Source organism: Heptranchias perlo, chromosome 24, assembly GCF_035084215.1.
Source record: "Heptranchias perlo isolate sHepPer1 chromosome 24, sHepPer1.hap1, whole genome shotgun sequence".
Taxonomy (NCBI): Eukaryota; Metazoa; Chordata; class Chondrichthyes; order Hexanchiformes; family Hexanchidae; genus Heptranchias; species Heptranchias perlo.
The window spans coordinates 50,265,217-50,291,333 of record NC_090348.1 but is presented as its reverse complement, the minus strand read 5'-3'; the positions used below and the strand labels follow the sequence as shown (position 1 = coordinate 50,291,333).

Genomic DNA, 26,117 nt, shown 5'->3' with positions numbered 1-26,117 from the left:
ACCGGTGCCACGTGCTAGTGAGTATAGGAACAGGAGAATAGACAGGATGAATGCGTGGCTGCAGGGATGGTGTAGGAGGGAGGGATTTAGATTCCTGGGACATTGGGACCGGTTCTGGGGAAGGTGGGACCTGTACAAGCGTGACGGGTTATACCCGAGCAGGACCGGGACCAATGTCCTCGCGGGGGTGTTTGCTAGTGCTGTTGGGGAAGGTTTAAACTAGAGTGGCAGGGGGATGGGAACCTGAGTGGGGAGTCAGAAGGGAATAAAGTTGAGAGCAGCAAGAGAGGGGAAGACCCAGGGGAAATTTACAATACAAATAGTACAAACAGTTGTTCAAGAACAAGTGAAAGGGAAAAGCGTAGAGCAGCGGAAAGAAAGTGTACTTTAGGCACGAGAGATAAAATAAAAACTAGAAGGTGCAAGGCGATTAACCCAGCATCAAAGCTGTGGCAGGGGGTTGGGAACCTGAGCAGGGAGACAGAGGAAAGCGTGTCAGGAAGGGACAGAAGGTATGGAGAAAAAGGTAAAGTGTTAAAAAAGGAAAAAGCAGGAACTAAGTGTCACAAAACATATTTGAAAGTTCTTTATCTGAATGCACATAGCATTCGTAACAAAATGGACGAGTTAACGGCACAAATAACGACGTATGGGTATGATCTTGTGGCCATTACAGAAACATGGCTGCAGGGTGACAACGACTGGGAATTAAATATGCCAGGGTATTTAACAACCAGGAAGGACAGGCAGGAAGGAAGGGGAGGTGGGGTGGCTATGTTAATAAGGGAAGGAATCACTGAAATACAGAGAAAAGATATTGGGACAAAGGATCAGGATAATGAAACAGTTTGGGTAGAGATAAGGAATAATAAGGGGAAAAAAACACTCGTGGGCGTAGTATATAGGCCTCCTAATAGTTGCAACTCTGCTGGAAGAAGTATTAATCAGGAAATAGTCGGGGCATGTAATAAGGGAACAGCTATAATTATGGGGGATTTTAACTATCATATTAACTGGACAAATCAAATTGGGCAGGGCAGCCTTGAGGAAGAGTTTATTGAGTGTATTAGGGATGGATTTCTTGAGCAGTATGTAACTGAACCTACAAGGGGGCAAGCAACCTTGGACCTGGTCCTGTGTAATGAGCCAGGATTAATTAATAATGTCCTAGTTAAGGATCCCCTTGGAATGAGTGACCATAACATGGTTACATTCCATATCCAATTAGAGGGTGAGAAGGTTGGTTCTCAAACAAGCGTACTGAGCTTGAATAAAGGCGACTATGATGGTATGAGAGCGGAATTGATTAAAGTGGACTGGGAAAATAGATTAAAGGGTAAGACGGTACATGAGCAGTGGTGTTCATTTAAGGAGTTATTCTACAACTTTCAAAAAATATATATTCCACTGAGGAAAAAAGGGTGTAAAAGAAATGACAGCCATCTGTGGCTAATAAAGAAATTAAGGATAGTATCCGACTAAAAACAAGGACATATAAGGTAGCCAAACTTAGTGGGAGGATAGAAGATTGGGAAGTCTTCAAAAGACAGCAAAAAGTAACGAAAGGATTGATTAAGAAAGGGAAGATAGATTATGAAAATAAATTAGCAAAAAATATAAAAACAGATAGCAAGAGTTTCTACAGTTATATAAAAAGAAAAAGGGTGGCTAAGGCAAACGTAGGTCCCTTAGAGGATGAGACCGGGAAATTAATGGTGGGAAACATGGAGATGGCAAAAGTGCTGAACAAATATTTTGTTTCAGTCTTTACGGTAGAGGACACTAAGAATATCCCAACACTGGACAAACGGGGGGCTCTCGGGGGGGAGGAGCTAAATACGATTAAAATCACTAAGGAATTGGTACTCAGTAAAATAATGGGACTCAAGGCGGATAAATCCCCTGGACCTGATGGCTTACATCCAAGGGTCTTGAGGGAAGTGGCAGTAGGGATTGTGGATGCTTTGGTAATAATTTTCCAAAATTCTCTGGACTCGGCAAAGGTCCCGGCAGATTGGAAAACTGCTAATGTAACACCGTTATTTAAAAAGGGTAGTAGGCAAAAGGCTGGAAATTATAGACCAGTTAGCCTAACATCTGTGGTGGGTAAAATTTTGGAGTCTATTATTAAGGAGACAGTAACGGAACATTTGGATAAACATAATTTAATAGGACAAAGTCAGCATGGCTTTATGAAGGGGAAGTCATGTCTGACAAATTTGCTTGAGTTCTTTGAGGATATAACGTACAGAGTGGATAAAGGGGAACCAGTGGATGTAGTGTATTTAGACTTCCAGAAGGCATTCGACAAGGTGCCACATAAAAGATTATTGCTCAAGATAAAGAATCACTGGATTGGGGGTAATATTCTGGCATGGGTGGAGGATTGGTTATCTAACAGGAAGCAGAGAGTTGGGATAAATGGTACATTCTCAGACTGGCAACCAGTAGCCAGTGGTGTTCCGCAGGGGTCGGTGCTGGGTCCCCAACTCTTTACAATCTATATTAACGATTTGGAGGAGGGGACCGAGTGTAACATATCAAAGTTTGCAGACGATACAAAGATGGGAGGGAAAGTAGAGAGTGAGGAGGACATAAAAAACCTACAAGGGGATATAGACAGGCTGGGTGAGTGGGCAGAGATTTGGCAGATGCAATACAATGTTGGAAAATGTGAGGTTATGCACTTTGGCAGGAAAAATCGGAGAGCAAGTTATTATCTCAATGGCGTGAAACTGGAAAGTACTGCAGTACAAAGGGATCTGGGGGTCCTAGTGCAAGAAAATCAAAAGGTTAGTATGCAGGTGCAGCAGGTGATCAAGAAGGCCAATGGAATGTTGGCTTTTATTGCTAGGGGGATAGAATATAAAAACAGGGAGGTATTGCTGCAGTTATATAAGGTATTAGTGAGACCGCACCTGGAATACTGCATACAGTTTTGGTGTCCATACTTAAGAAAAGACATACTTGCTCTCGAGGCAGTACAGAGAAGGTTCACTCGGTTAATCCCGGGGATGAGGGGGCGGACATGTGAGGAGAGGTTGAGTCGACTGGGACTCTACTCATTGGAGTTCAGAAGAATGAGAGGCGATCTTATTGAAACATATAAGATTGTGAAGGGGCTTGATCGGGTGGATGCGGTAAGGATGTTCCCAAGGATGGGTGAAACTAGAACGAGGGGGCATAATCTTAGAATAAGGGGCTGCTCTTTCAAAACTGAGATGAGGAGAAACTTCTTTACTCAGAGGGTAGTAGGTCTGTGGAATTTGCTGCCCCAGGAAGCTGTGGAAGCTACATCATTGAATAAATTTAAAACAGAAATAGACAGTTTCCTAGAAGTAAAGGGAATTAGGGGTTACGGGGAGCGGGCAGGAAATTGGACATGATTTTAGATTTGAGGTTAGGACCAGATCAGCCATGATCTTATTGAATGGCGGAGCAGGCTCGAGGGGCCGATTGGCCTACTCCTGCTCCTATTTCTTATGTTCTTATGTAGAGCGGACATCAACCATGAGTGATTAATGCAGAAGCTATGGTCCATGGTATAGCCAGAACTAGGATGCTTTCAACTTGGTGTCCTTGATAAGATCTGGAGAGGGAGGGAGGAGTTGTAATCTGAAAGTCTGTCTACCTAAGAAAATATTACATTTGTTGCTTTTGTAGTAAATACATGTATAAAAAGGGATACAGTTACAAGACTGGGGCAGGCAGCTGGAAAGAGCTAAACCGGATGCTACCCGTGTACTGTATAGATCGATCACCTGTGCTGTACAATAAAGTCTGTTCCATATACTCAACTATCTCATGCTTACTCGAAGCGTGTTGCTGTGAACCATAGAAGGAAGGAGGTTGACTGACATACCTGTGTGGTCACATCCCAGCCATCCTCCAGACTGATGAGAACCGAAGATCCATTGTCCAACAACTCAACCACCAGCACCGAGATCTGAAGTAACTTGTGTAGCTATTAATAGAAAATAAAGTGGTGAGAGAGGGGGGTGGAGGGGAATGGCGATGGGGAGGGGAGGGGTGGGGGTTTGAGGGGAATGGCGATGGGGAGGGGAGGGGTGGGGGTTTGAGGGGGGGTGGCGATGGGGAGGGGAGGGGGTTTGAGGGGGGTGGCGATGGGGAGGGGAGGGGGTTTGAGGGGGGTGGCGATGGGGAGGGGAGGGGGTTTGAGGGGGGTGGCGATGGGGAGGGGAGGGGGTTTGAGGGGGGTGGCGATGGGGAGGGGAGGGGGTTTGAGGGGGGTGGCGATGGGGAGGGGAGGGGGGTGGGGAGGGGAGGGGGGAGGGAGGTGGGGAGGGGAGGGGGGAGGGGGGTGGGGAGGGGAGGGGGGGGGTGGCGAGGGGAGGGGGTTTGAGGGGAGGGGGTGGCGAGGGGAGGGGGTTTGGGGGGGAGGGGGTTTGGGGGGGAGGGGGTTTGAGGGGGGTGGCGATGGGGAGGGAGTTTGAGGGGGGTGGCGATGGGGAGGGGAGGGGGGTGGCGATGGGGAGGGGAGGGGGTTTGAGGGGGGGGTGGCGAGGGGAGGGGGGAGGGGGGTGGCGAGGGGAGGGGGTTTGAGGGGGGTGGCGAGGGGAGGGGGGGTGGCGAGGGGAGGGGGGAGGGGGGTGGCGAGGGGAGGGGGTTTGAGGGGGGGTGGCGAGGGGAGGGGGTTTGAGGGAGGGAGGGGGTTTGAGGGGGGTGGCGATGGGGAGGGAGTTTGAGGGGGGTGGCGATGGGGAGGGGGTTTGAGGGGGGTGGCGATGGGGAGGGGGTTTGAGGGGGGTGGCGATGGGGAGGGGGTTTGAGGGGGGTGGCGATGGGGAGGGGAGGGGGTTTGAGGGGGGTGGCGATGGGGAGGGGAGGGGGTTTGAGGGGGGTGGCAATGGGGAGGGGAGGGGGTTTGAGGGGGGTGGCGATGGGGAGGGGAGGGGGTTTGAGGGGGGTGGCGATGGGGAGGGGAGGGGGTTGGCGATGGGGAGGGGAGGGGGTTGGCGATGGGGAGGGGAGGGGGTTGGCGATGGGGAGGGGAGGGGGTTGGCGATGGGGAGGGGAGGGGGTTGGCGATGGGGAGGGGAGGGGGTTTGAGCGGGGAGGGGTTTGGAGGGGAGGTCCGGGGGAAGGGGTTGGTGAGGTCCGGGGGAAGGGGTTGGTGAGGGGGAGGGGAGGTCCGGGGGAAGGGGTTGGTGAGGGGGAGGGGGTTGGAGGGGAGGTCCGGGGGAAGGGGTTGGTGAGGGGGAGGGGAGGTCCGGGGGAAGGGGTTGGTGAGGGGGAGGGGGAGGGGGTTGGAGGGGAGGTCCGGGGGAAGGGGTTGGTGAGGGGGAGGGGAGGTCCGGGGGAAGGGGTTGGTGAGGGGGAGGGGAGGTCCGGGGGAAGGGGTTGGTGAGGGGGAGGGGGAGGGGGTTGGAGGGGAGGTCCGGGGGAAGGGGTTGGTGAGGGGGAGGGGGAGGGGTTGGAGGGGAGGTCCGGGGGAAGGGGTTGGTGAGGGGGAGGGTGCCAGTTGGAGGAGGACGGAATGAAGCTGAAATACCTGTGAGAGCCAGTCGGATTCCTCCACTGAACGGTAGTAGGACAGGTTGGGGTCGGCGGATGCGGAGCTTGGCATACACGCCTTCATCAACTTCTTAAAGCTGGTCTTCACGTGTCGGACATCAAATATCTCGATAGGGACAACCTCCCACTGCTGCAGGGGATCCTGCTTTGCCCCCTTGGCAATGAACGAGATATTATCCATATTCTGTTTACTGTAAATTCAGTATGCAACTATACAGCTTTTGCAATCAGAGACACTGCCAGTCGGGGAGGGACTTTCACTGGATGCCAGGTTGGTTCTCAGATGCGAGCAGATGGTAGAAAGTAGAATTTTCTATCACACATCCCGTGGTCCTGGTGAAATTACCATGCTAAGTTTGGGATCGACCTAAAGCATTACAAGCTTAGTGATTTACAGTGTACACTGGACTGTCAGGTCCACTGTTACTGTATCGATGGTGGGGCCCACACATACTAATCTGGAAATAAGGGGACAATGGTTCTAGCTACAAAATCAAACACCGTGCCCCGACTAGGCCTTCATCCCTTCTGGACTGCATTGACCCCTAGTCTCAGAAGGGTGAGAGGACAGTGTCTGACCCAGTGCCCCACCCAGTCCCCGACAGAGACATGCCCTTCATCCCTTCTATCCGCCTTCATACACATTCTACCCTCTTCATCCCGTTGAACCGGAAATGCAGGAGTCTGTTTCCAGGGTTTAAGGAGATTGTTCTCACCTTTAACTGGGACTTCTCTCCGATAATGTACAGGCCAGCTCGCTGCTGCCTGAAGTAGTGAGAGTCCGATGGGCCTCCATTTGCCTGTGGGGACAACGTTTCTTTGCCTGCAAGCCGGATCCCTACGTCTGAATTCAGGGAGTAAGCACTCAATCGGCCACTGCCCCGAATGCTGCCCCATTTCCCTGGAAAAGAAAGAGGACAAACCAGCTGTTAGCAGTCAGTTATTATTCCTCCAGTTACAGTAAATATTGGATTCATCCCCCCACCCTAAACTGGGTCTATAATGCTGTGAGACCACCAGCATCATTCACTGTGATTCCCTGTCCTTTACTCAGTTTGGTGAAGGGCTGTGGATCTGGCCTCACACTCTGGGGGGAGGGGAGTGATGGAGAGAGTGGGAGGGGAGAAAGAATGGTACAAATGCAGATCAGGATTAGACAGTCCTGTAATGTTACTTTTGTCAAGCGCACAATCCTAAACAGTACCTCAGCAAGGCTCCAACATGCTGTACCACTGATGAGAGCTCTGAATGATGTGTAAATGTCCCCTCCCCACCAAACTGTGTTCCTTTATATTCTCTTGCTGAAGAGCAAAACAAGGAAATGTTTGAAAAACAGGAAGGGAATTCTTAAAGCTTTCTTTCAGGCAAGTTTTGCAGTTAATAAAGTCAAAGGTAGCCCTTTAGGGATTCCCACCACCACACTCCCAAGTGTTGCCTCCCAATTAAATAAAGGAAAGATCAACTGAAGTCCAGCCTGGGCAAGCAGGGGTAGAAAGAAGGGGGCCAGAGACTATGCAGGGCTTGAAGGCCACTGCCAGAATGGGACGCACGCTAGGGAACTGGATGATGGCTAATGTGGCAGATCGAGTGGGGAAGTGGGGTGAGAGGGAGCAGCCAGAGACCAAGGCAAAAGACCAAGGAATGTGGCAGAGGGTGAGGAAGGCAAAGGGTGAGGCAACTGGGAGATGAGAATGAGGTGTCACAGCACCACCAGTGGTGGGAAGTCTACAACCACAAAGTGACAGGCAAGTGTTTACATTGGAATTCCTATTATAAATAAGATCATAAGAAATAGCAGGAGTAGGCCATACGGCCCCTCGAGCCTGTTCCGCCATTCAATGAGATCATGGCTGATCTTCTACCTCAACTCCACTTTCCTGCCCTATCCCCATATCCCTTGATTCCCTTAGTGTCCAAAAATCTATCGATCTCAATCTTGAATATACTCAACGACTGAGCATCCACAGCCCTCTGGGGTAGAGAATTCCAAAGATGCACAACCTTCTGAGTGAAAAAATTTTTCCTCATCGTGTCCTAAATGGCTGACCCCTTATCTTGAGACTATGGCCCCTAGTTCTAGACTCTCCAGCCAGGGGAAACAGCCTCTCAGCATCTACCCTGTCAAGCCCTCTAAGAATTATATACGTTTCAACGAGATCACCTCTCATTCTTCTGAACTCCAGAGAATATAGGCCCATTCTACTCAATCTCTCCTCATGGGACAACCCTCTCATCCCAGGAATCAATCTAGTGAATCTCATTGCACCTCCTCTAAGGCAAGTATATCCTTCCTTAGGTAAGGAGACCAAAACTTTTTAAAAAATTCGTTCATGGGATATGGGCGTTGCTGGCAAGGCCAGCATTTATTGCCCATCCCTAATTGCCCTTGAGAAGTGGTGGTGGTGAGACACTTTCTTGAACCGCTGAAGTCCATGTGGTGAAGGTTCTCATACAGTACTCCAGGTGTGGTCTCACCAGAGCCCTATATAATTGCAGCAAGGCCTCCTTACTCTTATACTGCAACCCCTTTGCAATAAAGGCTGACATACCATTTGGCTTCCTAATTGCATGTTAACTTTCTGTGATTCGTGTACAAGGACACCCAAATCCCTCTGAATACCAATATTTCTTAGTCTCTCACCTTTTAAAAAAATATTTTGTTTTTCTATTCTTCCTACTAAAGTGGAAAATTTCACATTTCCCCACATGATAATCCAACTGCCAGCTTCTCACCCACTCACTTGACCTGTCTCTATCTCTTTGCATCCTCCTCATAGCTTACTTTCCCATCTAGCTTTGTATCATCAGCGAACTTGGATACATTATAATCCGTCCCCTCATCTAAGTCATTGATATATGTTGTAAATAGCTGAGGCCCAAGCACTGATCCCTGCGGCACCCCACTAGTTACAGCCTGCCAACCTGAGAATGACCCATTTATTCCTACTCTTTGTTTTCTATCCGTTAACCAATCCCCAATCCATGATAAATATTAAATGTTTAGATAAATGTTGACATAAAAGCATTGCTCAAATCTCATGACAATAATAAGGAAGGTTTTGCGGACAGAAAGTGTGTGCCATATGCAAGACTCCCATGGTGGTGATGGCAGGGAGTTGAGACCAAATGTAGTCTGCAGGTGAAGCAGGTTTAGAAGGCTGAACAATAACTGCACCAGAGTACACAGATCTAACTCGGTTCGCACTTTAACATCATATATTGTCAATTTTATGTAATACTAATTTTACATTACTATTTATAGTTAAACGGAAAGATTTGGGAAGCAGAGAAGTAGAGTTAGTTGGAGCTTAGGAACGAGTCTGCAGTACAGACTGTGGAGCCGGGAAAGGCAAAACATGATGCTCTTTGGTGCCACCACTGGTTAGAGGGTGTAATTAAAGCGTGACACATTTACATAGGCAGTTTCCATTATAAATGTAGGCATAGGAATTCAAAATGGGAAAAGTTGGCAATGGGAAGTATCAAACTAGGTACAGCGGAGGAGGCCATTCGGCCCATAGTGCCTGTGCCAGCTCTTTGAAAGAGATATCCAATTAGTCCCATTCCCCTGCTCTTTCCCCATAGCCCTGTAAATTTTTTCCATTCAAGTATTTATCCAATTTGCTTTTGAAAGTTACTATTGAATCTGCTGCCCTTTCAGGCAGGGCATTCCAGATCATTACAACTCACTGCATAAAAAAATGTTTCTTCATGTCGCCTCTGGCTCTGTTGCCGATCACCTTAAAGTAAGGTTTTGCAGGGAGCAGGTACATGCAGACACAAGATTTTTAATATATTATAGATATTACAATGCCTGATAAGCATAAAAATATGGGAAATGGATTTTTTCCCCACAGGTAATTACTGTGCACAGTGATATAATTAATATCAGCTGATTCACAGCTTTTAGCTTTGTCTGCCTGAAGGTTTAAGCCACAACTAAGTTAGTCAGAAGAGTAGAACAGGAAGTTAAGGATATTACAAGAGGAAGTGTCAGTCTGTACATGCTCTAACAGCCTATTAATCTGTGGTTATTCTTGGTGTTAACCCTTTCAAACACAAGGACAGAATAGGTTATTTTCCTTGTGCTCAAGTACAATACCTTGAGGGCTTTCTCTCCCCTTCGTTGTTGCCCTTGGATTTGCCAGAGTGATGACTCTAGCTCTGTGACCTAGTACTGAGAAGGCACAGCACACAAATCAGTCGGTGACTTGCTAATTGATACCCATTACAGTCTAGTACAGGGCACATTAATACCCATTACAGTCTAGTACAGAGTGCATTGATACCCATTACAGTCTAGTACAGGGCACACTGATACTCATTACAGTTTAGTACAGAGCACATTGATATCAGTTACAGTCTACTGCAGGGTACACTGATATGCATTACAGTCTAGTACAGGGCACATTGATACCAATTACAGTTTAGTACAGGGCACATTGATACCCATTACAGCCTAGTACAGAGTGCATTGATACCCATTACAGTCTACTACTGCGCACATTGATACCTATACCAGTTTACTACAAGGCACATTGATACCCATTACAGTCCATTGCAGCGTACATTGATACCCATTACAGTCTTCTACAGGGCACGTGGATACCCATTTCAGTCTACTACAGGGTGCATTGATACACATTACAGTCTAGTACATGGCACGTTGATACCTATTACAGTCTACTACAGGGCACATTGATATCCATTACAGTCTAGTACGTGGCACATTTTTTTCTTATTCGTTCATGGATGTGGGTATCGGTGGCGAGGCCGGCATTTATTGCCCATCCCTAATTGCCCTTGAGAAGGTGGTGGTGAGCCGCCTTGAACCGCTGCAGTCCGTGTGGTGAAGGTTCTCCCACAGTGCTGTTAGGAAGGGAGTTCCAGGATTTTGACCCAGCGACGATGAAGGAACAGCGATATATTTCCAAGTCGGGATGGTGTGTGACTTGCAGGTGGTGTTGTTCCTATGTACCTGCTGCTCTTGTCCTTCTAGGTGGTAGAAGTCGCGGGTTTGGGAGGTGCTGTCGAAAAAGCCTTGGCGAGTTGCTGCAGTGCATCCTGTGGATGGTACAGACTGCAGCCACTGTGCGCCGGTGGTGAAGGGAGTGAATGTTTAGGGTGGTGGATAGGGTGCCATTGCAGGTACCCATTACAGACTAGTACAGGGTACATTGATACCCATTACATTTTATTACAAGGCAAATTGATACACATTACAGGCTACTACAGGGCACACTGATACCCATTAGTCTAGTACAGGGCACATTGATACCCTTTAAAATCAACTAGAGGGCACATTGATACCCATTATAATCAACCATAGGGCACACTGATACCCATTACAGTCTAGTACAAGGCACATTGATACCCAATACAGTCTAGTACAAGGCACATTGATACCCATTACAGTCTAGTACAAGGCACATTGATACCCAATACAGTCTACTATAGGGCACCTTGATACCCACTACATGCCACATATACCGATTAGTTTAGTACAGGAGACACTGATACCCATTACAGTCTAGTACAGGATACATTGATACCCTTACAGTTTTACATAGAATTACATAGAGTGTACAGCACAGAAACTGACCATTCAGCCTACCAGATGCATGCCAGTGTTTATGCTCCACATGAGCCTCCTCCCTCCCTACTTCATCCAACCCCATCAGCATATCCTTCTATTCCTTTCTCCCTCATGTGTTAATCTAGCTTACCCTTAAATATATCTATGCCTCAACTACTCCTTGTGGTAGTGAGTTCCACATTCTAACCACTCTCTCGGTAAAGAAGGTTCGCCTGAATTCCATTGGATTTATTAGTTACCATCTTATATTTATGGCCCCTAGTTCTGGTCTCCCCAGCAAGTGGAAGCATCTTCTCTACCACTATCCTATCAAACCCTTTCATAATAATAGAATCATAGAAAGTTATGGCACAGAAGGAGGCCATTCGGCCCATCGAAGCCAGCCGAAAGAGAGCTATCCAGCTTAATCTCACTTTCCAGCACTTGGTCCATAGCCCTGTAGGTCATGGCACTTCAAGTGCACATCCAAATACTTTTTAAATGAGTTGAGGGTTTCTGCCTCTACCACTCTTTCAGGCAGTGAGTTCCAGACCTTCGCTACCCCTAGGTGAAAAAATTTCTCCTCAGCTCCCCTCTAATCCTTCTACCAATTACTTTAAATCTATGCCCCCTGGTCACTGACCCCTCTGCTAAGGGAAATAGGTCCTCCCTATCCACTCTATCTAGTCTTTTCATAATTTTATATACCTCAATTTAAATCCCCCATCAGCCTCTTTTGTTCTAAAGAAAACAACCCCAGCCTATCCAATCTTTTCTCATGGCTAAAATTCTCCAGCCCTGGCAACATCCTCGTAAATCTCCTCTGCACCCTCTCTAGTGCAATCACATCTTTCCTGTAATGTGGTGACCAGAACTGTACGCAGTACTCAAGCTGTGGCCTAACTAATGTTTTATACAGTTCTAGCATAAACTCCCTGCTCTTATATTCTATGCCTCGACTAATAAAGGAAAATATCCCGTATGCCTTATTAACCACCTTATCTACCTGTGCTGCTACCTTCAGGCATCTGTGGACATGCTCTCCAAGGTCCCTTTGTTCCTCTACACCTCTCAGTATCCTCCCATTTATTGTGTACTCCCTTGCCTTGTTTGCCCTCCCCAAATGCATTACCTCACACTTCTCTGGATTGAATTGCATTTGCCACTTTTCTGCCCACCTGACCAGTCCATTGATATCTTCCTGCAGTCTACAGCTTTCCTCCTCACTATCAACCACACGGCCAATTTTTGTATCATCTGCAAACTTCTTGATTAAGCCCTCCACATTCAAGTCCAAATCATTAATATATATCACAAAAAGCAAGGGACCTAGTACTGAGCCTTGCAAAACCCCACTGGAAACACCCTTCCAGTCACAAAAACACCCGTCAACCATTACCCTTTGCTTCCTGCCACTCAGCCAATTTTGGATCTAACTAGACACTTTCCCTTGGATCCCATGGACTTTTACTTTTTTGACCAGTCTGCCATGTGGGACCTTGTCAAAAGCCTTGCTAAAATCCATGTACACTGCATCAAATGCGTTACCCTCCTTGTTACCTGCTCAAAAAATTCAATCAAGTTAATCAGACACGACCTTCCCTAAACAAATCCATGCCGACTATCCTTGATTAACCCGTGCCTTTCTAAATGACGATTTATGCTGTCTGTCAGAATCAATTCCAATAATTTGCCCACCACCGAGGTTAGACTGACTGGCCTATAATTACTATGGCTATCTCTTTCTCTTTTTAAACAATGGTACAATGTTAGCAGTCCTCCAATCATAGAATCATAGAAAGGTTACAGCACAGAAGGAGGCCATTTGGCCCATCGCGTCAGCACCAGCTCTATGCAAGAGCAATCCAGCTACTCCCACTCCCCCGCCCTATTCCCATAGCCCTGCAAATTTTGTAGGGCTATGGGGATAGGCAGTGGGAGTGGGGCTAGCCAGAGAAGATTGGAAAATTTTGTAGCCAGGGAGGATTGGAATTGATGGTCAGAGCCTCTGCTACTTCCTCCCTTGCTTCTCTTAATCTTAAAGACCTCTATCAGGTCACTCCTCAGTCTTCTCTTTTCGAGAGAAAAGAGCCCCAGGCTGTTCAATCTTTCCTGATAGGTATAACCTCTTATTTCTGGTATCATCTTAGTAAATCTTTTTTGGACCTTGTCCAGTGCCTCTATATCCTTTATAGAATATGGTGACCAGAACTGTACACAGTGTGGTCTAACCAAGGTTCTATACAAGATTAACATAACTTCTCTGCTTTTCAATTCTATTCCTCTAGAAATGAATCCCAATGCTTGGTTTGCTTTTTTTATGGCCTTATTAACCTGCGTTGCTACTTTTGGTGATATGTGTATCTGTACCCCCAGATCCCTCTGCTCCTCTACCCCATTAGCAGTCACTTGGACAAAAGTGGATTAATTAAAGCAAGCTAGCAGGTATTTGTTAAAGACAAATCATGTTTAACTAACTTGATTGAGTTTTTTGATGAGGTAACAGAGAGGGTCGATGGGGGCAATGCGGTTGATGTGGTGTATATGGACTTCCAAAAGGCGTTTGATAAAGTGCCACATGTCATCAAAGTTGAAGCCCATGGAACAAAGGGGCAGTGGCAGCATGGATACGAAATTGGCCAAGCGACAGGAAACAGAGAGTAGTGGTGAACGGTTGTTTTCCAGTCTGGAGGGAGGTGTACAATTGTGCTCCCAAGGGGTCGGTACAAGGACCACTGATTTTTTTGATATTTATTAATTACTTGGGCTTGGGTGTACAGGGCACAATGTCAAAATCTATAGATGACATAAAAATTGGAAGGATAGTGAACAGTGAGGAGGATAGTGAACAGTGAGGAGGATAGTGATAGACTTCAAGAGAACACAGACAAGTTGGTGAAATGGGCGGACACGTGACAGATGAAATTTAACGCAGAAAAGTGAGAAGAGATACATTTTGGTAGGAAGAATGAGAAGAGGCAATAAAAGGGGTGCAGGAACAGAGAGATCTGGGATCTACGAAAAGTCATAGTAAGAATAAAACTGGACGGACCACCCGGCATCAGACCACTAGGCACCGGACACAACAAAGGGAAACCAAGCTCAGTCGACCCTGCAAAGTCCTCCTCACTAACATCTGGGGACTTGTGCCAAAATTGGGAGAGCTGTCCCACAGACTAGTCAAGCAACAGCCTGACATAGCCATACATCCCCCACCATCAACATCCTGGGGGTCACCATTGACCAGAAACTTAACTGGACCAGCCATATAAATACTGTGGCTACGAGAGCAGGTCAGAGGCTGAGTATTCTGCGGCGAATGACTCACCTCCTGACTCCCCAAAGCCTTTCCACCATCTACAAGGCACAAGTCAGGAGTGTGATGGAATACTCTCCACTTGCTTGGATGAGTGCAGCTCCAACAACACTCAAGAAGCTCGACACCATCCAAGATAAAGCAGCCCGCTTGATTGGCACCCCATCCACCACCCTAAACATTCACTCCCTTCACCACAGGCGCACAGTGGCTGCAGTGTGTACCATCCACAGGATGCACTGCAGCAACTCGCCAAGGCTTCTTCGACAGCACCTCCCAAATCCACGACCTCTATCACCGAGAAGGACACGAACAGCAGGCACGTGGGAACACCACCACCTGCACGTTCCCCTCCAAGTCACACTCCAGACCCACAGCAATGTGGTCGATTCTTAATTGCCCTCTGCGAAATAGCCTAGTAAGCCACTCAGTTGTAAAATCTCTCTTAAAAAATAAAGTCATAGTAAGAATAAAACCGGACGGACCACTAGGCACCGGACACGACAAAGGCAAACCAAGCCCAGTTGACCCTGCAAAGTCCTCCTCATGAACATCTGGGGACTTGTGCCAAAATTGGGAGAGCTGTCCCACAGACTAGTCAAGCAACATAGCCATACTCACAGAATCATATCTTTCAGCCAACGTCCCAGACTTTTCCATCACCATCCCTGGGTATGTCCTGTCCCACCGGCAGGACAGACCAACCAGAGGTGGCGGTACACTGATATACAGTCAGGAGGGAGTGGCCCTGGGAGTCCTCAACATTGACTCCGGACCCCATGAAATCTCACTGCATCAGGTCAAACATGGGCAAGGAAACCTCCTGCTGATTACTACCTACCGTCCTCCCGCAGCTGATGAATCAATCCTCCTCCATGTTGAGCACCATTTAGAGGAAGCACTGAGGGTGAGCAAACCAACACGAGGGAAAAACCTACCTGACCTCGTCCTCACCAATCTACCAGTCGCATATGCATCTGTCCATGACAGTATTGGTCGGAGTGACCACCGTACAGTCCTTGTGGAGATGAAGTCCCGTCTTCGCACTAAGGACATCATCCAGTGTGTTGCGTGGCATTATCACCGTGCTAAATGGGATAGATTCAGAACAGATCTAGCAGCTCTGTGGGCCATTAGCAGCAGCAGAATTGTATTCCAGCACAATCTGTAACCTCATGCCCCGGCATATTCCTCACTCTACCATTACCAACAAGTCAGGGGATCAACCCTGGTTCAATGAGGAGTGTAGAAGAGCATGCCAGGAGCAGCGCCAGGCGTACCTAAAAATGAGGTGCCAATCTGGTGAAGCTGCAACACAGGACTACATGCATGCTAAACAGCGGAAGCAACATGCTATAGACAGAGCTAAGCGATTCCAAAACCAACGGATCAGATCAAAGCTCTGCAGTCCTGCCACATCCAGTCGTGAATGGTGGTGGACAGTTAAACAACTAATGGGAGGAGGAGGTTCAGTAAACATCCCAATCCTCAATGATGGCAGAGTCCAGCACGTGAGTGCAAAAGACAAGGCTTAAGCATTTGCAACCATCTTCAGCCAGAAGTGCCGAGTAGATAATATATCTCGGCCTCCTCCTGATATCCCCACCATCACAGAAGCCAGTCTTCAGCCAATTCGATTCACTCCACGTGATATCAAGAAACGACTGAGTGCACTGGATACAACAAAGGCAATGGGCCCCGACAACATCCCAGCTGTCGTGCTGAAGTCTTGTGCTCCAGAACTAGCTGCGCCTCTAGCCAAACTGTTCCAGTACAGCTACAACACTGGCATCTACCCGATAATGTGGATAATTGCCCAATTATGTCCTGTGCAGAAAAAGCAGGACAAATCCAATCCCGCCAATTACCGCCCCATCAGTCTACTCTCAATCATCAGCAAAGTGATGGAAGGTGTCGTCGACAGTGCTATCAAGCAGCACTTACTCACCAGTAACCTGCTCACCGATGCTCAGTTTGGGTTCCGCCAGGACCACTCGGCTCCCGACCTCATTACAGCCTTGGTCCAAACATGGACAAAAGAGCTGAATTCCAGAGGTGAGGTGAGAGTGACTGCCCTTGACATCAAGGCAGCATTTGACCGAGTGTGGCACCAAGGAGCCCTAGTAAAATTGAAGTCAATGGGAATCAGGGGGAAAACTCTCCAGTGGCACCACATGCACGTTCTCCTCCAAGTCACACACCATCCCGACTTGGAAATATATCGCCGTTCCTTCATCGTCGCTGGGTCAAAATCCTGGAACTCCCTTCCTAACAGCACTGTGGGAGAACCTTCACCACACAGACTGCAGCGGTTTAAGAAGGCGGCTCACCACCACCTTCTCAAGAGCAATTAGGGATGGGCAATAAATGCTGGCCTTGCCAGCGACGCCCACATCCCATGAACGAATAAAAAAAGTGTACAAATAGTTGACAGTGGCAGGGCAGGTTGAGAAAGCGGTTCAGAAAGCTTACGGGATCCTGGGCTTTATAAATAGAGGCATAGAATACCAAGGAAGGAAGTTACGATGAACCTTTATAAAACACTGGTTTGGCCACAACTGTAGTATTGTGTCCCATGCTGGGTACCGCACTTTAGGAAGGATCTGAAGGCTTAGACAGGGTACAGAAGAGATTTACTAGAATGATTCCAGGGATGAGGGACTTCAGTTATTTGGGTAGACTGGAGAAGCTGGGGTTGTTCTCCTTCAAACAGAGAAGGTTGAGAGGAGTTTTGATAGAGGTATTCAAAATCGTGAAGGGTCTAGACAGAGTAGAGAGAAACTCTTCCCATTGGCGGAAGGGTCAAGAACCAGAGGACATAGATTTAAGGTGATTGGCAAAAGAACCCAAGGCGATATGAGGAAAAGCTTTGTTTACACAGCGAGTGGTTATGATCTGGAATGCACTGCCTGAGGGGATGGTGGAGGCAGATTCAATCGTGGCTTTCAAAAGGGAATTGGATAAGTACATGAAGGGAAAAAATTTGCAGGGCAATGGGGATAGAGCGGGGAGTGGGATTAGCTGGATTGCTCTTGCAGAGAGCTGGCACGGACTCGATGGGCTGAATGGCCTCCTTCGGTGCTGTAACCATTCGATGATTCAATCTCTTATTATCCAAGCAGTATGTGGCCCCCTTATTGTTCCTACCAAAGTGTAATACCTCACACTTATCTATATTGAAATTCATTTGCCAATTACACACCCATTTTGCAAGTTTATTAATGTCTTCTTGTATTTTGTCGCATTCCTCTTCGGTATTAACTATATCCCCCAATTTGGTGTCGTCCGCAAATTTTGAAATTGTGCTTCTGGTTGCTGAGTCCAAATCATTGATGTAAATGTTGAACAACAGTGGTCCCAGCACCGATCCTTGTGGAACACCACTTCCTACCTTTTGCCAGACTAAGTAACTACCGTTAACCCCTACTCTCTGTTTTCTGTTTTGTATCCAGCTTGCTATCCATTCTGCTGCTTGTCTCTCGACTCCTCATGCTCTGACCTTAGTTATGAGTCTGCTACATGGTACCTTATCAAAGGACTTTTGAAAATCCAAATATATTACATCTACTACATTATGCTTGTCTCCCTTTCAGTTACTTCTTCAAAGTTTAATACAGGGCACCCTGTTAAAATAAGCTGACTGCGTCATTTCACATAATACTTGCTACCATGCACACGATACCCAGCAGTCCAACTCCCACTGCATCACTGGCCATTTTAAGGTCACACTCTAGTGTCCAACGGTCCCTCTAATTTGAGAAGGCCGTTCCTAAACCAATGCACTCTCCCCTCGGGGCTGGATGGTTTATGTTCAGAGTAGGTAAAACTCTGGGTTTTGTTTACCATCACACCCTTGAAGCTCCGTGGCATTGGCCATTCCAATTGGCCAAATAAATGTGTTTGTAAAATTGTAGTGACATCTCAGGCTATTAAAGCCAAGGAGTGGAGTTCAGTGTCGCATCGCAATCAAACTTCGAAAGCCACCACTGATCTGTTTGGTTTTTACTTCAATAGCACAGAGCTCAGGAATGTACATAAAACACTTCATTGCAGATGTCAGTGGTACAGATCTTCCAAACGTTAACACACCTCCCAGCACTCAAAGTGACGGACTGGTCTTTCAACATGAACTAGTATCAGTGCATTCTGCTGCTACTGTTGGTGCGGTGACAGTTAACAGGCAGGCACAAGCTGGACGCCTAACACAACGTCCAGTCACTAAAACTGCCAATCTTACTCCACTCGAACAGCAATTATTTTTGTTTACACAGGATATAGGAAGAGAGAATTTCTAGACATGGTGGGTGACACACACAGGCTCGTGGTGACCTGCTAAATCAGGCACAACCACTGCAGGGAATGGGGGGTGGGCAGAATGCACTGCCCACCCCTAATATTTGTTGTATGTATTAGTAGATACAGCCACAATGAGCTGAAATTTCTCCTTTTGTGCTATAAATTCTATGATTATGTTCCACTCCTTCCCCCCGCTACAAATCCTGGATGTGCCCCCCTCCCTCTTCTCTCTCTGAATGGTTGAACTTCTGCCTCCTAGTTCCACCCTCTGTTCTGAAGGGTCCATCTACACGACAAGCAGACACGAGGCCCCCATTAGCTGAAGCACAGAACAGTACCAGTGTTGAGGGGAGTCCGGTGGCTCCACTCACCCATTCCCCCGGTTGGAGGTAAACAATAACCAAGGAAACAGCTCAGAAAGAATGAGGAGTTTGGAAGGAAAAGCATATTAATTAAAAATTACAGAAACACGCTCATATTAATGGCATACACGCTACAGAGATTCAGAGTGATTCTCACCTCCACGACTGAAAGTATTTGGCATCTCTTCCTTTCCACCCATCACCTGTTTCATCAGCACACCAATCTTTGGCTGCCTCTGCTTATCACACGAGTCTACAGAATATAACAGGATACCGGTCAAGGAAAGTAACCCCAGAATATAACAGGATACAGGTTAGGAAAAGTAACCCTAGAATATTACAAGATACAGGTTAGGATAGGAACCCCAGAATGTAACATGATACGGGTTAAGTAAAGTAACCCCAGAATATAACAGGTTCAGGTCAATGAAAGTAACCCCAGAATATAACAGGATACAGGTCAAGGGAAGTAACCCCAGAATATAACAGGATACAGGTTGGAAAAGTAACTAAGAATATAACAGGATACAGGTTTGGAAAGGGAAAATGCAGGAGAAGCTCAGCAAGTAAGGCAGCATCTGTGGAGAAAGAAAGAGTTAACGTTTCAGGTCAAAGACCTTTCGTCAGAACTGGAAGATGTTAAAGAGTTAAAGTTTTTATGCAAGTACTGAGCCAGGGAAAGGTGAGGGGGGGAGAAAGAGGAGGAAAGAACAAAAGGGAAGGTCTGTGATAGGGTAGAGGGCAAAAGTGATTAAATGACAAAAGGGATGATGGTGCAAGGCAAGGAAGGTGGTAATGGGACAGGTAAAGAAACAAAAGATGGGTCTGGAGTAGCTGTAAATGGCAGCAGCAGGACCATTACCAGCACCTGCTGTCTGAAAAAATGGGATTAAAAATAAAATCGTTGGACTATAACTTGGTGTTGTAAAATTGTTTACAATTGTTAACCCCAGTCCATCACCGGCATCTCCACATCATGAAAAAATGGGAGCAGTGGCTATGATCTGAAGTTTCTGAAATCAAGGTCGAGTCCGGGAGGTTGTAAAGTGCCTAAACAAAAGATGAGGTGCTGTTCCTCGAACTTACGTTAAGCTTCACTGGAACAGTGTAAGAGATCAAAGACAGAGAGATCGGAGTGGGATTGGGACAGGGAATTACAATGGCAAGCGACCGGCAGGTCAGAGTCACGCTTGTGGACTGAGCGGAGATGTTCAGCAAAACGATCAACCAATCTGCGTTTGGTCTCCCCAATGTAGAGACGACCGCACTGTGAGCAGTGAATACAGTATAACTAAATTGAAAGAAGTAAAAGTAAACCGCCGTTTCACCTGGAAGGAGTGTTTGGGACCCTGGACGGTGGGAATGGAGGAGGTGAAGGGGCAGGTGTTGCATCTCCTGCGCTCACACGGGAAGGTGCCGTAGGGAGGAGAGCGGGTGTTGGCGGGTGATGGAAGAGTGGACCAGGGTGTCGCGGAGGGAACGGTCCCTTCAGAATGCTGAAAGGGGGAGGGGAACATGTGTTTGGTGTGGGATCGCGCTGGAGGTGTCGGAAATGGCGGAGGATGAAACGTTGAATGTGGAGGCTGGTAGCGTCACTGATCTCATCTCCTCTGGAAATCTTCACCCCTCGGCCTCCAGTCTCATTGTCCCACAACCCCACACGGCCCACTTCTACCTCCTTCCCAAGATCCACAAACAGGACAGCCTTGGGAGACCCATTGTTCCAGCCTGTTCTTGCCCCAGGGAACTTATTTCCTCCTATCTCGACTATTTTTTTCTCCCCTTGTCCGGTCTCTTCCGAACTACATCCGCGACTTTTCTTATGCCCTCCGCCACTTCAGCAGTTTCCAGTTGCCCGGCCCTAACCGTCTCCTTTTCATGACGATGCCACCTTCCACACCAGCGCTTCCGATATGTCTTCCTTTTGCCTCAACCGAGGGTTTCCCTCCACTGTAGTTGACGGGGCCCTTGACCACGTTCGTCCCATTTCCCGCACTTCTGCCCTCACCCCTTCCCCTCCCTCCCAGAACCATAATAGGGTTGTTCGTTTCCTCATCTTTCACCCCACCAGCCTCCACATTCAACGTATCATCCTCCGCCACATCCAGTGCGATCCCACCACCAAACACATCTTCCCCTCCCCCTTCAGCATTCTGAAGGGACCGTTCCCTCCGCGACACCCTGGTCCACTCTTCCATCACCCGCCAACACCCGCTCTCCTCCCCACGGCACCTTCCCGTGTGAGCGCAGGAGATGCAACACCTGCCCCTTCACCTCCTCCATTCCCACCGTCCAGGGCCCCAAACACTCCTTCCAGGTGAAACAGTGGTTTACTTGTACTTCTTTTAATTTAGTATACTATATTCGCTGCTCACAATGCGGTCTCCTCTACATTGGGGAGACCAAACGCAGATTGGGTGATCGCTTTGCTGAACATCTCCGCTCAGTCTGCAAGCGTGACCCTGACCTGCCGGTCGCTTGCCATTTTAATTCCCTGGCCCACTCCCACTCTGATCTCTCTGTCTTCGGCCTCTTACACTGTTCATAGAATCATAGAAAATTTACGACACAGGAGGAGGCCATTCGGCCCATAGTGTCCGCGCCGGCCGAAAATGAGCCACCCAGCCTAATCCCAATTTCCTGCACTTGGACCATAGCCTTGTAGGTTATGGCACTTCAGGTGCACATCCAGGTACTTATAAAATGAGTTGAGGGTTTCTGCCTCTACCACCCTTTCAGGCAGTGAGTTCCAGACCCCCATCACCCTCTGGGTGAAAATTTTTTTCCTCAGCTCCTCTCTAATCCTTCTACCAATTACTTTAAATCTATGTCCCCTGGTTATTGACCATTCTGCTAACGGAAATAGGTCCTTCCTATCTACTCTATCTAGGTCCCTTATAATTTTGTACATGTCAATTAAATCACCCCTCAGCCTCCTCTGTTCCAAAGAAAACAGCCCCAGCCTTTCCAATCTTTCCTCATAGTTAAAATTCTCCAGACCTGGCAACATCCTCGTAAATCTCCTCTGTAACCTCTCTAGTGCAATTAGATCCTTCCTGCAGTCTACAGCTTTCCTCCTCAATATCAACCACACAGCTAATTTCATCTGCAAACTTCGTAATCATGCCCCCTACATTTAAGTCCAAATCATTAATATATATCACAAAAAGCAAAGGACCCCACTGGAAACAGCCTTCCAGTCGCAAAACACCTGTCAACCATTACCCTTTTCTTCCTGCCACTGAGCCAATTTTGGATCCAACTTGCCACTTTCCCTTGAATCCCATGGGCTTTTACTTTCCTGACCAGTCTGCCATGTGGGACCTTGTCAAAAGCCTTGCAAAAATCCATGTAGGCTATATCAAATGCACTACCCTCATCAACCATCCTTGTACCTGCTCAAAAAATTCAATCAAGTTAGTCAGATACGACATTCCCTGAACAAATCCATGCTTACTGTCCTTGATTACTCTGTGGCTTTCTAAGTGACTGTTTATCCTGTCCCTCAGAATCGATTCCAATAATTTGCCCACCAACAAGGTTAGACTGACTGGCCTGTAATTACTCAGTTTATCCCTCGCTCCCTTTTTAAACAACGGTACAACATTAGCAGTCCTCCAATCCTCCGGCACCAAGTCTGCATCCAGGAAGGATTGGAAAATGATGGTCAGAGATTCCGCTATTTCCTCCCTTGCTTCTTTTAACAGCCTGGGATACATTTTGTCTGCCCCTGGTGATGTATCTACTTTCAAAGATGCTAATCCCCTTAATACTTCCTCTCTCACTATGTTTATCCCATCCAATATTTTACACTCCTCCTCAACTATAATGTCTCCATCGTCCCCCTCTTTTGTGAAGAAAACGCAAAGTATTCATTAAGAACCATTCCCACATCTTCCGCCTCCTCACATAGCTTTTTGGTCTCTAATAGGCTCTACTCTTTCCTTAGTTATCCTCTTGCTCTTAATATATTTATAAAACATCTTTGCGTTTTCCTTGATTTTACTTGTTCTAATGAAGCTCACCGTAAGTTCGAGGAACAGCACCTCATCTTTCGTTTAGGCACTTTACAAACTTCCGGACTCAATACTGATTTCAATAGCTTCTGATCATAACCACTGCTCCCATTTTTTCAGACAGCAGGTGCTGGTAATGGTTCTGCTGTTGCCATTTACAGCTACTCCAGACCCATCTTTTGTTTCTTAACCTGTCCCATTACCACCTTCCTATAAGACCATAAGAGATAGGAGCAGGAGTAGGCCATTCAGCCCCTCGAGCCTGCTCCGCCATTCAATGAGATCATGGCTGATCTGATTTTTACCTCAACTCCACTTTCCCGCCCTTTCCCCATATCCTTTGACTCCCTTGCTGATCAAAAATTTGTCTAACTCAACCTTGAATGTATTCAATGACTCAGCCTCCACAGCTTTTTGGGGTAAAGAATTCCAAAGATTCACGACCCTCTGGGAGAAGAAATTCCTCCTCATTTCCATCTTAAATGGGCGACCCCTTATTCTGAGACTATGCCCCCTAGTTTTAGACTCCCCCATGAGGGGTAACATCCTCTCATAATCTACCCTATCGAGTCCCCTCAGAATCTTGTATGTTTCAATAAGATCTTCTCTCATTCTTCTAAACTCCAATGAGTATAGACCCGACCTGTTCAATCGTTCCTCATAAGACAACCCTTCCATACCCGGAATCAACCTAGTGAACCTTCTCTGAACTGCTTCCAATGCAAGTATGTCCTTCCTTAAATAAGGGCACCAGAACTGTACGCAGTACTCCAGGTGTGGTCTCACCAGCACCCTGTACAGTTGTAGCATGACTTCCCTGCTTTTATACTCCATCCCCCTAGAAACAAAGGCCAATATTCCGTTTGCCTTCCGGATTACCTGCTGCACCTGTATGTTGACTTTTTGCGTTTCATGTACGAGGACACCCAGATCCCTCTGTACCGCAGCATTTTGTAGTATTTCTCCATTCAAATAATATTTTGTTTTTTTATTTTTCCTCCCAAAGTGGATGACTTCACATTTTCCCACATTATATTCCATCTGCCAAATTTTTGCACATTCGCTTAACCTGTCAATATCACTTTGCAGACACTTTGTGTCCTCATCGCAACTTGCTTTTCCACCTATCTTTGTATCATCAGCAAATTTGACCACATGACACTCTGTTCCTTCGTCCAAGTCATTGATATATATTGTAAATAGTTGAGGCCCCAGCACTGATCCCTGCGGCATCCCACTAGTTACAGATTGCCATTTTGAAAATGACCCTTTTATCCCGACTCTTTGTTTTCTGTTAGTTAGCCAATCCTCTATCCATGCCAGTATATTACCCCCAACACCATGAGCTCTTATCTTGTGCAGTAATCTTTTATGTGGCACCTTATCGAACGCCTTTTGGAAATCCAAATATACTGCATCCATTGGTTCCCCTTTATCCATCCTGCCCGTTACTTCCTCAAAGGACTCTAATAAAGGGCCTTGAAGAACTCTAATAAAGGGCCTTGAAGAACTCGAATAAAGGGCCTTGAAGAACTCTAATAAAGGGCCTTGAAGAACTCTAATAAAGGGCCTTGAAGAACTCGAATAAAGGGCCTTGAAGAACTCGAATAAAGGGCCTTGAAGAACTCGAATAAAGGGCCTTGAAGAACTCTAATAAAGGGCCTTGCACCGTCATCCCTTTTGTCAATATAATCACTTTTGCCCTCCACCCTATCACAGACCTTCCCTTTTGTTCTTTCCTCCCCTCCCCTCCCCCCCAACCCCGTCTTTCCCTGGCTCTGTACTTGCTTAAAAACTTTAACATCTTCCAGTTCTAATGAAAGGTCTTCGACCTGAAATGTTAACTCTGTTTCTTTCTCCACAGATGCTGCCTCACTTGCTGAGCTTCTGCAGCATTTTCTGTTTTTATTTCACATTTCCAGCATCCGCAGAATTTTGCTTTTGACAGGTTAGGAGATTGTACATTAGCAGAGGTACAGAAGGAAAGGACAGAATGTGATTGAGCTCAGAGGAGCAGTGAGCAGAACTTGAACAGGTGAAGTTCAGGTCAGCATAAGGTGAGCTGGCAGATGACAGACCAGCACAGATCTTCAAACTGTCACTCCTCATCCTGAGCAGTGTGCAAGTGACTCCACCTGTAGTGTTTCCACTACCCTTCCTATAATGGTAGCCAAAAGGGTACACAATACTCCAACTGCAACCTAACTAAGGCATTTATACAACTTCAACATGACTTCCTTGTGTTTGTATTCTATGGCTCCAGATATACACCAAGGATTCAACAGTCAAGTGGCCATTTTGAGGTGTTTAATAAACAAAAGGTGTGTCTGAAGTGTAAGTAAAGAAATTCTTGGACTTGGACAATGAGTACTGACTAGAGGGCACAAGTGCAAAATTCACAAGCCTGAGCAAGATTAGAAACTATTCTGCCCAAAGATAGGGTCATGAGGCAGAATGACCAGAATGGCATCCATACTCCAGAACTAGCCTCACCATTGACCTGCAGTGTCAATATAACTTGTAATTCAATGCCCTCCAGGTGCACCCAGTACACATTGTACCTCACTGACAACTACTTCAGAAAGACAAAGATCTCACAGAAAGACTGAAAACAAACCTGAGCTGTTGATGTGAGCGGATGTGAATCCACTGAGAGTGTTCCGACCACCCGTGTCTGCATAGTGCGGCATCGAATTGATCACTGCCTGTAAATATTTCTCTTGTTCTAAACTGGTGGAGTCTGTCTGAGAAGGACCTGAAACGGAAAAATATATTTCTTAATAAGAACATCATCACACAATGATTGACAGAGGCAGTTTACACAGACTCTAATCACAGCTGTAACACCAACAAATCAAGCAATCTGATAAAATCACACTGAATTCAAAAACCACGAAGACTGTCCTTCCATCTCTGGGATCTGGGCAATGGCACCGAGGAGGCCCAGTAAAACTGAAATCAATAAGGATCAGAGGGAAAACTCTCCAGTGGCTAGTCATACCTGTCACAAAAGAAGA

General features: G+C 46.9%; 1 protein-coding gene across 1 annotated transcript in view; it reads right to left on the bottom strand.

The window, feature by feature from the left end:
- sbf1 (SET binding factor 1) overlaps nucleotides 1-26,117 on the bottom strand; it is a 359,704-nt gene that overhangs the window by 38,918 nt on the left and 294,669 nt on the right. The window contains exons 28-33 of the mRNA XM_068005308.1: nucleotides 25,718-25,855; nucleotides 19,242-19,337; nucleotides 9,638-9,712; nucleotides 6,252-6,436; nucleotides 5,513-5,689; nucleotides 3,863-3,964 (exon numbers count right to left, since the gene is read on the bottom strand). Of these exons, the coding sequence (XP_067861409.1) occupies nucleotides 3,863-3,964; nucleotides 5,513-5,689; nucleotides 6,252-6,436; nucleotides 9,638-9,712; nucleotides 19,242-19,337; nucleotides 25,718-25,855 (773 nt within the window). The remainder of the gene's footprint in view (nucleotides 1-3,862; nucleotides 3,965-5,512; nucleotides 5,690-6,251; nucleotides 6,437-9,637; nucleotides 9,713-19,241; nucleotides 19,338-25,717; nucleotides 25,856-26,117) is intronic.